The following is a 16,174-nucleotide window of genomic DNA, read 5'->3' as shown; positions in this document are numbered from 1 at the left end:
CCCAACCAGAGACTAAAGCGCCTAGTTGCAGTCCACCCGTATAAATGCTCCACCGCAGCGTGAATGTAGTCGTTGATTCGCTAGCGACTGGGAAGGGAACGTTCCTGCCGCTACGCGCCGCCGAGCGTCGCCACCGTCTGAAGAGAAATCGCCTGGAATTATCACCAGAGGGCTGCGAACGGCAAACGCTATTCCCAATATTCGATGGTAGGGTAAATGTTGTACAATAATTCTTTTACAAGATCTTAGTCCGCAAAAGTTTGCCTTTACCCCCAACGATAAGTTTATGCCTTGACAAACTAAATATTATAGTATTAAAACTAATCAGCAAGATTCTATTCAATTGTTATATTACGGTGTAAGTTCAGAATGTTTGAGGATACATGTTAGAGGCATTATATTTTAATAATACTGATAATAGAGTTAATATATTGAATTGTTATTGTGGCTACAGTACACGATTCTGAGAAGGTATTATGAAGATATCAGTTATGTTAACAATGTATTAAGATGGACTTTAAATTACTAATTCAAAGCCTAAGATAATACTGTTACGAATTGTTTTAATTATATATCTCTTACGACGGTTCAAGTAATCAGTAGAAATCGGATTAACTGGTATCTGAAAGATAAATATCTGTAATTAGTTTAAATTAAAAGGTGTCAATAAACCTTTGTTTATGAATTATAAATAAAGTTTAAAGTTTAACTACATACTGAATCAACTGATAATTATTATAATAATAACTATTATTACGAACAAATCTATATACAATTAAAATGAACTTTGTCAACAAAAAACTTGCATAAAAAGTTTATTGTGTGTATTTTACTCTAGATGTCGCCATAGAAGTTGCACTCGATTAATAAGGAAGTTTCCTGTTGTACATAAAAATAAAAACATTCTGTGATTCAGGCACAGACGAGGTATACGAGTAGACCTTTCACCACAGACGAGGTATATGAATAGACCTTTTTTACCTAATGCAATTTTTCGGCCCGAGTTTCTGGGATCCCGGGACCCCATTACCATTTTCGTGTCACTCGCAACGTTATCAACAGATTCAGAAATTAACACAAGAGGAAGTGAGACAGAAAATAAAATTACATAAATTTTATTATTTTTTAACGGAATGAAAGCTGTACGGTCCAGAATTGAGCATCAATCGATTAATTTTATTGGAATAACCAATCGATTGAAATTATTTAAAGATTTCAAAATTATTAAGATACGTAAGGATCTCATTGATAAATACACCGCAAATCCTCTATTTTTTATTTTAAATTGTAATGTATTATTTATTTAAAAACTAACTCGGCAAAAACGTATTTGCGACTCGAAATCAGTGTTATTAGACCGCACACCAGGACGAAGAAGGTATGTGGAACTATAAGAAGAACGCAGCCATTAGCTCATATTATTTGCTATGTAATTAATAATTATATTAATTACATATTAAATAATATGACCCGGGTCTCACCACGAGGAGGTTGCTGCGAATGGAGACCCACCCTAGCCTCGCCCCAACCACCCTTCCTTTGGCGAGGAATTCGAATACCTATCCAAGAGAGAAACTATCGAAAAGTTAGAAATGAGCTAGAAAGGAACAAGTTCTTAAAAGAACTGTCCAATCAAGAGATGAAAGGCCTAACGAAACGTCAATACATGTGAGATGATACACATGTTTTCTAGAAACGAAATTGAAATGTGCCTAACAAAATGTTGATACATGTGAGATAAACCAGCACATGTTTTCGAGAAACGAAATTGGAATGTGCAACTGCACGTACGAACTCTGATCGATGAAGAGATCAAAAACCTAACAAAATGTTGATACGTGTGAGATAAACCAGCACATGTTTTCTAGAAACGAAATTGGAATGTGCGACTGCACGTACGAATCCTGATTACTAAAGTATCAATGTGTACTTCAATCCTAATTGTTCCTTCTGAAATAAATACTTGCATTATGACAGTGTCTAACAAGACACTCGTACAAAACGAAGAAAGGATCCTGAAGATCCAACCATAAATGTGCAACTGCACGTATGGACCTTGCATATTAGAATACTAATATCTATCTTAATATTAATTCCCACTTAAATTTACGCACCGTTTCGGTAATACTTAACAAACGACAGGAGAACGCTTTTTTATCTTATAATCTATATACATTTGTACTTATGTTCTAACGCAATCTGTAGAAACATGAAGAAATATGATGAAATATTTTCTTCTTGGTGTCTTCATCAATCCCACGATGTTTATCTAAAACATACACTCATATACAATAAATATAACCGATATAAAACGAAGATATGACAAGATATTTTCTTCTTGGTGTCTTCGTCACTCCCACGATGTTTTCCTGAAACAAAAACTCATCCAATAAAATATGTAACTCATATAAAACAAATAAATATGAAAAAATATTTCTTCTTGGTGTCTTGATTAATCCCACGATGTTTCCCTGAAACATAAATCAGACAATAAATAAAATTGTATGAAATATTTTTCTAAGAACGATCAAGATGGAATCCGTGTACTATTTCCAATTCCATTCTTCAATGATTTTATATCCTGTAACAAGAACTTGTTCAAAGGATTAATAACTGAAATGAAAGTGTATTAATGGACACAGAAAAAAATAATATTATGATATTATGAAATTAATATTTGAACTGAAGCTTCCACGAGCAAAAATTGATATTAAAGAGTTTAAAAACATAAATACTATGTAATTGAAATTAAATGAAAAGTTAAATTCGTCTCAGTGTTAAGATAAATACGAAATATTCATTTATCAAATAAAAAATTTTTCACGACGTATACATTGCAATAATTATATTTTACTGTATTCAAAACTAAATTAAGTTCATACAGAACAAGCAATAGCGATCGAAAATGTCGATTCTACGCGGAAATTAACTCTCAATATGAAATATCGAATTGCAATTTGCATACCCTTTTGATACAAGCATTCTATTTTCCATCAATTAAAACAATGATCGCGAGCAAACTTTGATTTATGCAAAGAATACAGAATATTTATAAAAAAATCCACTATTTATAAATAACAATTAGGTTGAAAAGGTTATTATATCCCGTAAAAATTATCAACTCTAATAATGAATAATTGGTGATACATATATGAATCATGAATTTAATCTATGACACAATTAATTACAATACAGCATTTTTAAATGCATCACAAATCTGTGATAAAAATATATTCATAAAAATTACTGGTTTTAACACGTTTTGAAAAAGAAAATAATTGGTCTATTTACACCAGTACTTTCAAGCAGTGTTTTCATTGACAAAGATATAAAGAAAAGGATATATTTTCCACTCATAAATTCAAAAAACAACCCGTGAGTGGATTTCTTTCGCAACGCTAATTTATAAAATATAAAACTATACGCGAGTGGTGCTTATTATTCGTAAAATGAATCACACAGGACTCCTTTATTAATTAAATCGCGTGCACCCATATTCAATCATACGCAACACTAATTTTAATAATAATGTTGAGCCATTCGAGGCTTTTTTGAATCGCAGCTGCATCGTGATGATCCTGGTGCAGTGGCCAGCGTTTTGGCCAGCTTTTTTGGGCATTGAATCGCAACTCTAATTGATAAAAAACGCGACAAGTAAAGATCGCAACGCTAGTTTATAATATAAAAATTCCAAACGCGATTTATAACAATAAAAGCAACCGCGAATGGTGATTATTCGCAACACTACCCTGAAAAGTAAACGCGAAAAATAGTAATTCGCAACGCTAAGAGCAAACCGATCAGTTCATTCGCAACGCTATTCTTAAATAACAATAAAAGCAATCGCGTATGGAATTCGCAACGCTAACCTGAAAACGAAACGCGAAAAATAGGAATTCGCAACTCTACAACCAAACGCGATTATTGTATATTCGCGACTCTATCTTTAATGGAAATATATATGTTTCGCAACGCTAATGCAAATCGCGTTTTGCCCAAAAATGCTGGATCTTGGTGCTGGCGACGTCCATTCTTGATGCAAACATACATGCAGAAAATATGCTAACTACTTCTAATTACTATTAACTACTGTAGAGTGGCTCATGTGGGGATGAATTTAGACGTTTTAAATATCGCAACACTACGGGGCAACAACGCGATAAATCAACAATCGCAACTCTAATTTATAATAGAAAAATTTCAAACGCGACTTGTAACAATAAAAGCAACCTCGAATGGTAATTATTCGCAACACTACCCTGAAAAGCAAACGCGAAAAATAGTAATTCGCAACTCTAACAGCAATCGCGTTTACTAATAATTCGAAACGCTATTTTTAAAGCAAACGTCTGGTCCCTAGGTTTGCATAAAGACAATCGCGAATCGTATTTATTCGCAACACTGATATATCAACGCGATAAATATTTTTTCGCAACTCTACGAGCAAACGCGAACATTGTATATTATTCGCAACTCTAACTTTAATCAGGGGCTATTGGTACATGTACATATACATGTACTGGCCACTAAATAAACTAACTACTTCTATTACTACAGTTAGGGTAGAATTTGGGCATTGAAAATATCGCAACTCTAAAGAAAAAATCGCACGATTGATCAAGATCGCAACGCTAATTTATAGTATGAAAATTGCAAACGCGGTTGATGTCCATTATATGTATAAAAGAGTAACAAAGCAACGCGAATCGTGATTGTTCGCAACACTACCCTGAAAAGGAAACGCGAAAAATGGTAATTCGCAACTCTACGAGCAATCGCGTTTATCAATAATTCGCAACGCTACTTTTAAAGCAAACTCCCGGTATCTAAGTTTGCATGAAAACAATCGCGAATGATAATTATTCGTAACACTACCCTGAAAAGGAAACGCGAAAAATAACAATTCGCAACTCTAAAAGCAAACGCGATTATTGGATATTCGCAACTCTATGTATATCATAACCGCGAGTTATGGGGAGGGATGGCTGGCATGTATGGTGCAATCATGTACCATCAGGTACATGCATACGTGAGTCAGTCAGAAAAATAAACTAACTACAACTACGGACGAGTTAAGTGACAAAGTAGTAAGAGGAATGACTTTCCATCCTCATCCGAGGATGAAGATGAAAAGCCATTTGTTGTAGCCCACTCTTGAGACAGTTTGTCAGGGCCTCTTCAGCTCATTGAGAGCCTTTTCTTTTTTCGGCGGTCCTGCCGATGCCTGAAACTTACTTAAGACTTGGCTCGAGATTTTGTGCAATACGTAGTCTTCCAACAATATACGAATTGTTGCAAGAGCATACGTGGTGAATCTCGAGCGGGACGAACGTTTCGAAAGGGACCTAATCACGACCGCGAACTCGAGAGAGCGACTGTAAGAGTCGCGCGATTCGAGGAGTCGAAAATAAAGCCGAAACAAACAGCACAAGTACACCGTTTGAATCAGCAAAATTTCTACTCTCGAAATCGTAACTACAGGAACAGAACTGCCACGCGAAAACGCGCCTACCCGAATTACTAATGTGGACAGTCCTGCCCTGACCCTACCTACTTAGATTAAGCACACACACACCAGAGAGAAAGTTACCTACCTACCTAACCCTATATTTAAAAAATTACAAAACTCAGTCTCTCAAACAAACACTCCACGGTTCTCATTCTGAATGTCCGGGCGCGACCTAAACTAGAGAGGACTCCCCGGGGTTCCTCCGACACCCGGACACAACCTCATTCATACTCTAATTGTGTACGTACCAGTTTTTGCAGTGGACTGACAAAGCTAGTGCCCATTGCGTACTTTTATTATTTATGTAAAACATTTTAATATATCTGATATAGTCTTTATTAAAATATATACTCTATACATATATGATTATATAAGATTGAAAAGGTAATTCATTATGCATTTTACAATATTATCGACGTGTATGCAATACGAACAATTGCCAAGTAAATAATAACTATAAGTTTAATATTATTATTGTGATTGTTATGAATCTAATGTCAAAAAATTCTGTATCTGAATTGTAATAAACTATTGAAACGATGCACTTCCACATCCTAACCACAAACACACATATGTGGACAGTACATCGTGCACGATACACTAGCATTGTCAGTCGCACGGATAAATTATTATTATAAATGTTACAAACTAAGTCATCGTGCCCCGTTGCCTTCGCTCGTGCAAATAACACTTGGGCATGTGCATGAACTTAGGCAACGAACACGGAAAAGTATCCTGAAAATCCTGACTAGAAAAACTGGTTAATAATAATTAACTAAACGGTATCTATTCTCAATTAAAATGACTCGACTCGTTATATGTAATATATCAACAACAAGAGTACGTTAATATTGAAAGATATTATTATTCAAGAAAAATTTGTGACTGAAATTTAATTGTTCAAAATGTAAGACTTTAATAAAGATTTCATGATAAAATAATTGACTTTGCAAATTGAAATAAATTTGTTAAATTATTATTCAAAATATTCAATTAACCTTGGTCGATTCTGACGTCAAAGTAAATTTTTTAAAAAATAAAATTAACATGCATGTTCCTTTGAGTTCAAAATCGACCAGTCGCGAAACGCCTTCTTGCACATAAAATACATCAAATGATGTATTAATTGATAAAACGAATATTTAATAAATTATATTAATGATGTAAGATATTTTACTCAATCGTACGATTAATATAATGTTTTCACATTATATTAATTCATATTCTACTCAATTATCTAATTCATATAAAGATAATAAACATATTTCATATATTGTATCAAAATTGTGTAATAATCATATTGTGTAATATTTATTGATAACATTAAAAAACGCGAGTGCAAGAAGACCCTAGCCTGCACTAAAAATCTATAATTCATGGGTATTTTTCATACCCGCGGTCACTTAACTCGTCAAAAATACTAAGTATACAACTGGTCGCCCGTGTTGATTCGGATCTTTCATCCTACAACATGGTTGGGGACCAGAGGAACATAAATAGCATGCAACTCACGAGTGATGAACTTGTACCTCTGGGATGACTGCATAATTATGCTGCTGCTGTCCAGTGGAAGTCATCAGTGCCCCCTGCATGGTCCTGCTATAAAGAATAAGAAAGCAATTATAATCTATTGTTAAAATTATAGAGATTTTTAATTAACAAATTTGAAAGTATAAATTTATACTTACGTTGTTCGCTCGTGGTCCACCGCCCGATACCCCCCGGGTACTGCTGCTGGATACCAAGATCAGGTTCAGAAACTGTAAGAAAACTGTAAGAAAACAATTAGAATCTATTGTTAAAACTGTAGAGATTTTTAATTAAAAATTTCGAAGTATAAATTTATACTTACATTGTTTGCTCGTGGAGCATCGCCAAACAATCCTCTTCAGTGATGCACTGACTCTAATCCCGATAACGAAGAGTTTAAATTTCAAATTGAAAAAATAATTGATTTGATTAGAAAATAATAAATTAGATTACCGCGACCGAAGATTGAAATCGGCGAACAAATGATTCTATTATCGCGATTCAGAAAACAGAAAGAGCCACGATGCTCTGGAAATAATTTAATACCGCGTAAGAAACACTGCTTCTACTCTCGCGTTTGTCTATCACCGTGAACGATGACGTGCTTGGGGTCACTTTGCCCCGAAAAACAAACTTGTTGCTACGCACAATCACTGAATCTACCGGCCGCATTGCGCTCGGCCAACAAATTTCCTGGAAAGAAAAGAGCTGAAAGAAAAGGGACAGGAGACAAGAAATACAACAAGCACATCTGTGCTTTGCCTATCGATTTTTGTTTTTCTTCTTACTAGAGTTCGACAACGAAAACACTGCTTTACTTAGTACTGATGTATACATAGTTTGTCCCGTACAAGATCAATGCCACGAAGGCGAAATATTCTCAATCACTGAGAATTTCAACGACAAAATATTATCTACGGAAATAATTATTCAATTTATAAATATTATATCACCAAATTTCATAATTAGAGTTGTAAGCATGATTATGTATACTTTATCGAACGTTAGAATATCCCGTAATTTTTATAAATATTCCGAAATTTGCAAGAATTAAAGTTTGCTAGTTATTTATGCTTGAATAGCATATTTCAACTTCGCAGTTACTACGTTTTCTGAAACTTGTATCGAAATATGTATGCAAATTGCAATTACAACAATTCATAAAGAAGTATAAACAATCAATTAAATAAATAACAGTCGGAAATATTTAATCGCGATCAGAATACAGTCTAATATAAACTATTTCAATCTATCGTTAATATCTACCGACGCCATTACTGTATACTTCGATATATATCGAAGTAGATAAAAAGTTTGTTAATGATTTTAATATTTTATCTTAACAATGACCGACTACAAAATTAACATCATGCTTGCAACAAATAATGTTATAAAGCGATAAAAATGAATAAATATTAATATGAATGTTAATTTTTGTTATAATTGTTTAAACGTTACCAATAATGTTACCAATATTCTCTTCAAAATTTGTCGACTGGTCTGCCATCTGTTATGGCGTCCTTTACGCGCCAATAAAACTTTTCATGGCGTCGAATTTCAATCAGAGACTGCAACAGAAATAAAATACAAATTAAATCATAATTAAACAATGATTGATTATAATGAGGGAATAGCAAAGGGTTAGAAATGCATACTTCGTTGGTCACGAAACGCCGACATGTCTTGACAGGTTTCAACATGTCTTCATAATTTCGAATACAATGGGAGACTGTAACAGAAACGAAATAACGATGCATTAAAGTACACACAAACGATTATTATAATTATGTACTGATTAAATCGAACCCGCATTGCAAGAGATCGTAATTTGTACGCGAGTAGGAATAGTGGAACGATCAACAGGTTAGAAATACGTACCACGGTCGCGGAACGCCGATACGTCTCGACGTCAAAGAACGAATGATGGCCGATCGCTGTGCTCGGTAATGCTCGCGCATACGGCGGCGCGGTGGGGGGAGCTCCGATGTCTCCCGAAGCTTGCATTACGAACCCGAGAGATGCCTCGGCTAGACACCGCGGATAGACTGATTTTAGCAAATTATTTACAACTTTAACTAGTCAAGGAATCGCCAATAATTCGTACTTTTCAACTCGTATGCATTTACACGCAACTAGTCTGCTGCCTATCACACTAATTCAGTGAGTTTCCCAACTGACCGCAATCCATGAGAAAAGGCCGCTAAAATCACCTCCGAATTTTCAGGTCGGTATGGCAGTCAGATTCGGCCGCGAAAGTCCATAAGGTGAAAGATCTATTCATATATCTCGTCTGTGGTGAAAGGTCTATTCATATATCTCGTCTGTGATACTAATTCAGTGAATAGTTTCTCAACTGACCGCCATCCACGTGAAGAGGACGCTAAAATCATCTCCGAATTTTCAGGTCGGTATGGTAGTCAGATTGAGCCACGAAAATCCATAAGGTGTAAGCACAGACGATTACATGAGCTGTTTTTTAGCGCACTCTACGTTCAAAGATGGAAAACAAACACTGATATTAATTAACATCGGACATGGTAGTCTTTTTCATTACGTGTTATGCAACCTTTAACTGATAGGTGATATCAAAGAATTGGCAAGTTGGGCCTCTCTTTTAGTAGATTAATTTTAATCTTTTCGAATGACTTTTTTATTAATCTTTATCATTTCTAAGGCAGAGATTCTAGAATTTTTGTTAACCCCCCTCCTCTTTTGAAATCTTTGAGATACATCGCAGGTTCACACGCAACGAGGACAAATATTTAGTGGCAATTACAGCACGATAAAAGTATCCCGAATGCAAGACAATGCTCCATAACAAAAACTGGACCAATTTAAATACTCCTTACACAGTTAACATCTCAATCGTCCAATTAAGAAACGACGTGTCCCTCGGAACACGCGAAAAACATAATTGTCAAGGCCACCGTACATTCTGCATTACAGAACTACTTTCTCGTTCGTAATTGGCAGGTGCAACGATAGCATGGGGGGCTGAAGCTATGGAAAATCACTATGGAAACCCATGAAATACGTAAGTCGACGCGAACCGAACCGAACATGGCTCTTCGTTAACTGAAGATAAAACGTCAGTTTCGAAAGAGGGTTAATAAAACCAATTTACCCATAATTGGAGTATAATTTGTTGCTTCGATGGGAACCAACGACGAAGAGAACATTGAAGGAAGGAACGGTTCATCGAGGAGGAAAATACATTCGACGCAAAGAGATTTATGGTTGAAACCGTTGTTGAAGTTGAAGCAACAGGAGGACATTATTGAAAGAGGAATAGTTACTGCCATCGGTAACATGAAGATAGACGGGGATTTGTTGAAGGATATTGTCCACGAACAAAGGGAAATAACATCCAAAAGGTATAATTTAATTGAGTATTTTAAAATATTTTTGAGCAACAGTAAAATTTTTGAAAAATAAATCACTACACGAAGACAATCCGGTGATTGTTTTATAATATTTTCATTCGGTAGACAAACCTTTCTAAACTCGATGTATCGAAGTATAGAGGACATCGCGAACGAAATGGAGTCTGCCAAACGCGTGACGAAGGACCCTGAGGAATTAAAAAAATTAGGTGAACGCGATGCTTTAATTCTGATGTAGCGAATCGATCGAGACAATTCGTATAAACACTTTTATTTCTATTTGTGTGTAGATGTAGACACGTACAAATTAAAATTGATCAAATTTTGGCAAAAAATGCAGGATTTCAAGAAATCTTGCTCCATCGATACCTTAGTGGAAGAACAAAACGCCCTTGGCGCCGAATTACGCGAATTTGTGCCGCAGCTAGAAAAATACGAGAACGTCCAGAAGAACATTTTATCGTCGTGCCAAAATCTAATAGAAAACAGGAAAGAGAGAAAAGATTACGGGGAAGTGGAGGATTTTCATGAACTGGTCGCGAGAACAGGTAGTAAAAATAAATTTTGAAATCGTGAACGTACGAAGGAATTGAAAATCATAATTGTAGGGCACATGAATAATTGGACGTCGGAGGATCACCTGTACTTCCTGAAAATGCGAAAGAAATGTGATAAAATTTCGGCCCTGGTCGCGGCCATTAAAAAAAAATGCCCCGATCTATCGACGGTGGCTATAGTGAATCACGAGATATGGTACAAACGGTACACGAATTTACGCGAGAAGCAAAAATCAGCGATAAAGGAATGGCGACAGAGAAAGGAACTGGAGAAAACGAAGAGCGTCGATGAGTTTCGGAGCACCGAGAGCTGTTTCGAAGATGATTTGAACGAGGATGAGAAAACGGTGACTTCGAAACAGAAAAGGGCATCGCGAGCAGAAGCGTCGAGATCGAATCGCAGCGCGGACTCGAACGAAAGCGAGAAGAAAGAGCTGATTAAAAAATGGCGGATGGAGAAGGAGAATAAGCGCACGATGGACGAAGAGCAAATGAAAGTTCGGATGAAAATGAAACGGGAAACGGAGGAGAAGCAAAGAAGAAAACGACGGGAGAGGATCCAAGAAGCTTTGGAGGAATATAAGAAGAAGAAATATTTCGAAAACGCGTCGAGGGAATCGAGCGCGGACTCGAAAGGGAAATGTACCTACGATTCAGCGTTGGTCAAAGCTTTCAGGTTACATTTATAGTAAATGTATAATATCAGTACTTCGCGATTAATAATATTATTTAGAAAAGCGTAATTACAGAAAGCAGGATGAAGAGTACACGAAAAGAAGAAAAGACTTGATACTGCGTTCGCAGAAGTCCCATAAAATTGAAATCACGGAAGAGAAAAGGTCGGAGCTTTTGAAAAACAGAAGCTTTTCCACTCTACTGAACAGTACAGCGGTTTGGAGAGAGAAATGCAAGGATGAAAGTCCGGTGAGACGTTCTAACGAGCTGTTGTACATTAAAGACATTCCGAAAGTGTAAGTATACGAAGGAATGATTATTACATATAATTATTTTATAATTTGAAGCTATGTTACAGATGCTTTCGATGGAGAAACGAAGAATCTGGAGATTTGAAAAATATGATAACGTTCGATTAATCAAGTAATGGAGCATTTACTTGTCATCGTATAGTTAAGTCTGTGATGTTATCGTCTTGCATGCTGTATTATTATAACACTTAATATATTCTAAAATAATAATAATAATTGTACTTACCTAGTTCGATGATAAAGTACTTTAGATTAGGCGAGTAACCCAAGTTATTATTTACTATCTTTTCATTTACAACGAATAAATCTTGAAAATAGACTTTGTTCTTTTAGAAAACTCAATAGATCGATATGCATTGGACGCTGACTTTGGAGGTGGATTCTTAGTGTGTTTCGGTGCTATCAAATTACTTGGAATTATTTTTAAATAGTAAGTCTAACTCCCACGAGTAAATAATTTTGATAATAATTATTCTAGTTCCACGGAACTTTTCTAAAGGGGCAGGAGGAAATGAACGAAACCAATTGATACATACTTAATGTTTATTTTTCTTTACGAACGTACCGGTTTCTTCAGACGATGTACATAATAAGTTATGAGTAAACGAGCGTTGGCATTATCCAGGACCGTCGTTCTCGGCTCTAAGTGGACCACTAAATTGGTTAATTCCTCCTCCTAGTTTCCTGAGCGTGCGCGATCCTCGCGTCTCTTAAAAACGCAAAACAAAAAGAAATGCCAACAAAACGAAATCGCGTGTATCGGTAAAAAGACGATTTATCATTGTTCCAGCACAGTCGTGGATAGTACCAATTCTCAATTATTTTACTCAAATATATAATATACTTTCTATTAACCTTCTTCGTTCGTTAATTCGATATCCATTTCTCTCTCACTCTCTCATTAGATTACCAAATACAAAAAACATAGGTGATACAATATATGTATAATGTTATAATACAAATGTGCCTCGTACTGTGCTGAGTACGATTTCGATAAGGATCGACGTGTCCTCTGTACGCCTTATTTTTTCAACCTATTTATTTATTTTTCTTCTCCCCCATAATTTCACGGTTCACGTCGACGCCTTATCAACATCTCGTCTACGGGCACCCTTACGAGTAGACTCCTTAAATCGTATATTTCCGTTTCTGTCCAAACTATGTATACATACATATATATAACGGCCTATATATGTATATATGCACGTAGAAATATAACCGTTTAGAATTCGTAATGTATGTATATCTTCTAGAAGTTTATTACAACGAACAATAAAGTGTTTAATGAAACGCTCCAACGTACTTGTCCCTTTCGCGCATTCGCACTCGACCTTGTCCCCCCCCCCCCCCCCCCACATTTTCTCTATCGTACACATATACTCTCTCACTCACTCATAAACTCGCTCATTTTCTCCCTCGACACACACTGCATTCACGGTGCAACAATTGCGACGCATCCCCCGATGCAACGAGGGCTGCCAGACGATACGACTTATTTTGTGACCCCTGCTTTATAATAAATATGTACACGCGAACACTTTGTACAGTTAAAGATCATCTTTGCCCCCATTTTCCTAGACGTGTCGATCCCTTATTATACAGACTACCCGAAAAGAGTAAAGTCGAATTTTGTACGGAGTACCAAAAGGTTCGACTATTTAGATTAGAACAGTTTATACGAACAAGTGACTGAAACTTTTATATCAAAGTGCTATGATTCGTTGGCAGAACTGTTTTTATAGGTCTCGTAGTTAATTGGACGAGATAGGCCAATCCCCGTAAGCAAAAAAATGAAATAATTTGATGGGAAATAAATTAACTTGATATTTTCATAAACAAGCACACTCGAACACCTGCTGTAACCTATGAAACAATTGCTATAATAATTAACGTTAACACTACAAGAATAACTGACGATCTGTCAAAGCAATTCTCTCTAACCTCTTCAGGGACGAATTCCTTGAATATGCTACAAACTATACTAAAATTTCGTTATGAATATTTATTCAAAATTTTCGTTCCATGTTACAATATTTAAGATACAGTTGCACTGGACTGACAAATGGAATGGTAGCTTAGCAACGAGTGAAATTGAAGGTGAAACAGAGTAATAATAAGTGGAAAGTATCGAGGTTCTATTGCAACTTGAAAGGTAACGACCACGCGTGTATTAATATCCCTGAAGAGATTAAGAAATTGCTTTCGGGCAACTTTTCACGTCCACTCGAGTCCTTCGACACGCCGTACAAATTCGTCCCCAGACTTTCCAGCCACCCTGTATTCGTCGTTTCGTCGTCGATAACCCCCGGACACGGTGTCTCGCTCTCACCCTCTCGTTTCCCTCTCCTCCCTTCGAGGCTCAACAGGTATCCATCGACCCTCTCGCGCTTTTCTTTTCCTAGTTTCCTTTTCTCTCGTTATCGATCGACCGACCAGGATCCATGGAAAAGTCCGCGACGCTTTCGTAACGAACGCACTCGACCTCGAAAGGGCGACGCATTAGGGGATGCAGGGCGCGCAATCGTTCGTTGAAACTCGAGCGCGGATTTTCGCGCGCCGAATGGAGACTTCGATGCCTCCCCTCGTCGATAGGAAGTCAACCTCTAACTTCTAGCATTGCACATTTAGGGGACGGTAAAGATTCGAGATCCTGGATCCGCGTTTCGCCCGAAGAACGACTGTTTCCATTTTCTTTCGCGTGTTTGTGTGTGTGTGTGTTTTTTTTTTAAAAGAATTATCTACGACATCGAACTGCTTTGGCGGACAGATGGGAACGCGATCGATGAGGGAGATACGTGCAAGCTACGGTCCAAAATATTCCAAATAAATTCCTTCGTTGGTTTAATTTCACCGCGCATTATATCGATGATAACCGTAGGTTTCTATTCGTCAAGCCACGAAGTTTAACTTTAAAGATGGCGTTTCGTTCTGAGGTCCAAGTTACACTTCGAGACTTTGTGGATACCTTAGAAAGTTCAAACCATAGTTCAAATTCTTGATTAAGACGACTGACAAAACAACGTAAAATAATTAGTTCGATTAAGAATTGTTTATCAAATTTCTAACCTCTAAATAGATTAACAATAATACTTAGTTATCATTGATATAGTGTACTGTTACTATTAGACGGAGAAAAGAATTTCTTTCGAAGATTTATTCTTTGCTAACGGTTACGATCAACCAAGGAACCAAGTTTTCAAAATTACTGTACTAGTCTCTCGATTAAATCCAATCTCGTTTTAGCGAATATTGTAAAGTCTTTAGGGTTCGCGAGGTTCTGAAAGCACGTTCGGCTAATCTAAAAGCAAGAAATGTCCGTGGATCGACGAAACACTTCTCGACGATGCCAGTCGATCGGAAGTATCTCCGAGGCGTTCTTAAGTTTCAACACGCTAAATAAAACGAATATAAAATCCTAAGACTCTGTTAATGGAACAAGCAGCGCACTTGTACGGATCCCCGGACACTTCTCGCAGTGTGCAGTCACTTAAAAACTAATCGAATGAATCCATTTTGACTCCTTTTGCTGCCAGATTTATTGACGTGATATAGATGAATGTACATCTGGGCCCCAATAAAGTGCTACTTTAAATCGTAAAACGAAAAGGAAGCGTAATCACCTAGACATCGCCAGCTTGCGTTCGTTAACAAAGTTCCGCGGACTGACCTCCGGATCCGTGAAGAGCGCGCGGCCATCTTCCCAGTTGCGCGCGCATCGCGGTCAGCTGACGCTAATGGCGCGTCAACTTAGCGCGGTCTAATCAAAACGCAGATCGTTTCCTCGACGATTACAGAGTGGAAGTGCCAAAGAGAAACAAAAAAAGAAACAAAATATCGTTCAACGCGGGATAACGTTGAACATTCGACGTTTGATCGTTGAAGAATCCCAATCTGTCTAATATTTTTTGCAATTAACCCATTTGGTAGTTTCACTCCGCAACCGTATAATCTTCGAACTACACGGTGACCTAAAGTACGCATATTCGCACGCCGATGTTTCGAGTTCGATTTGTGGTCCAGTAATTCCTTTCGGTGTTCGCGTTATGTGTGCATTCGAGTCGTTCAGGAGATTGCATTCGGAGTGGATAATTGTCGACGGCAGCCAGCTGGCTCTATAAACGTATAAAAAAGACGAATTACCGCGGTGGAAATAGCGATACCGTCTCTTCTGTTTTGTATCGCTACGATCGCAGCTGCTCGTTCGATCCT

General features: G+C 36.9%; 1 protein-coding gene across 1 annotated transcript; it reads left to right on the top strand.

Annotated features, from left to right (window-relative positions):
* The first annotated feature begins 10,192 nt into the window (after window positions 1-10,192).
* On the top strand, window positions 10,193-12,073 carry LOC122396607 (coiled-coil domain-containing protein 112-like). Its single transcript, XM_043395161.1, has 6 exons — window positions 10,193-10,413; window positions 10,528-10,631; window positions 10,713-10,970; window positions 11,031-11,655; window positions 11,729-11,950; window positions 12,013-12,073. Exons 1-6 carry the CDS (start codon window positions 10,193-10,195, stop codon window positions 12,071-12,073), a joined length of 1,491 nt encoding a protein of 496 aa, XP_043251096.1.
* The last annotated feature ends 4,101 nt before the right edge of the window (window positions 12,074-16,174 follow it).

Source organism: Colletes gigas, unplaced genomic scaffold (assembly GCF_013123115.1).
Source record: "Colletes gigas isolate AHSC1104 unplaced genomic scaffold, ASM1312311v1 Colletes_gigas_Sc00007, whole genome shotgun sequence".
Taxonomy (NCBI): Eukaryota; Metazoa; Arthropoda; class Insecta; order Hymenoptera; family Colletidae; genus Colletes; species Colletes gigas.
This window is presented reverse-complemented; position numbering and strand designations above follow the sequence as displayed.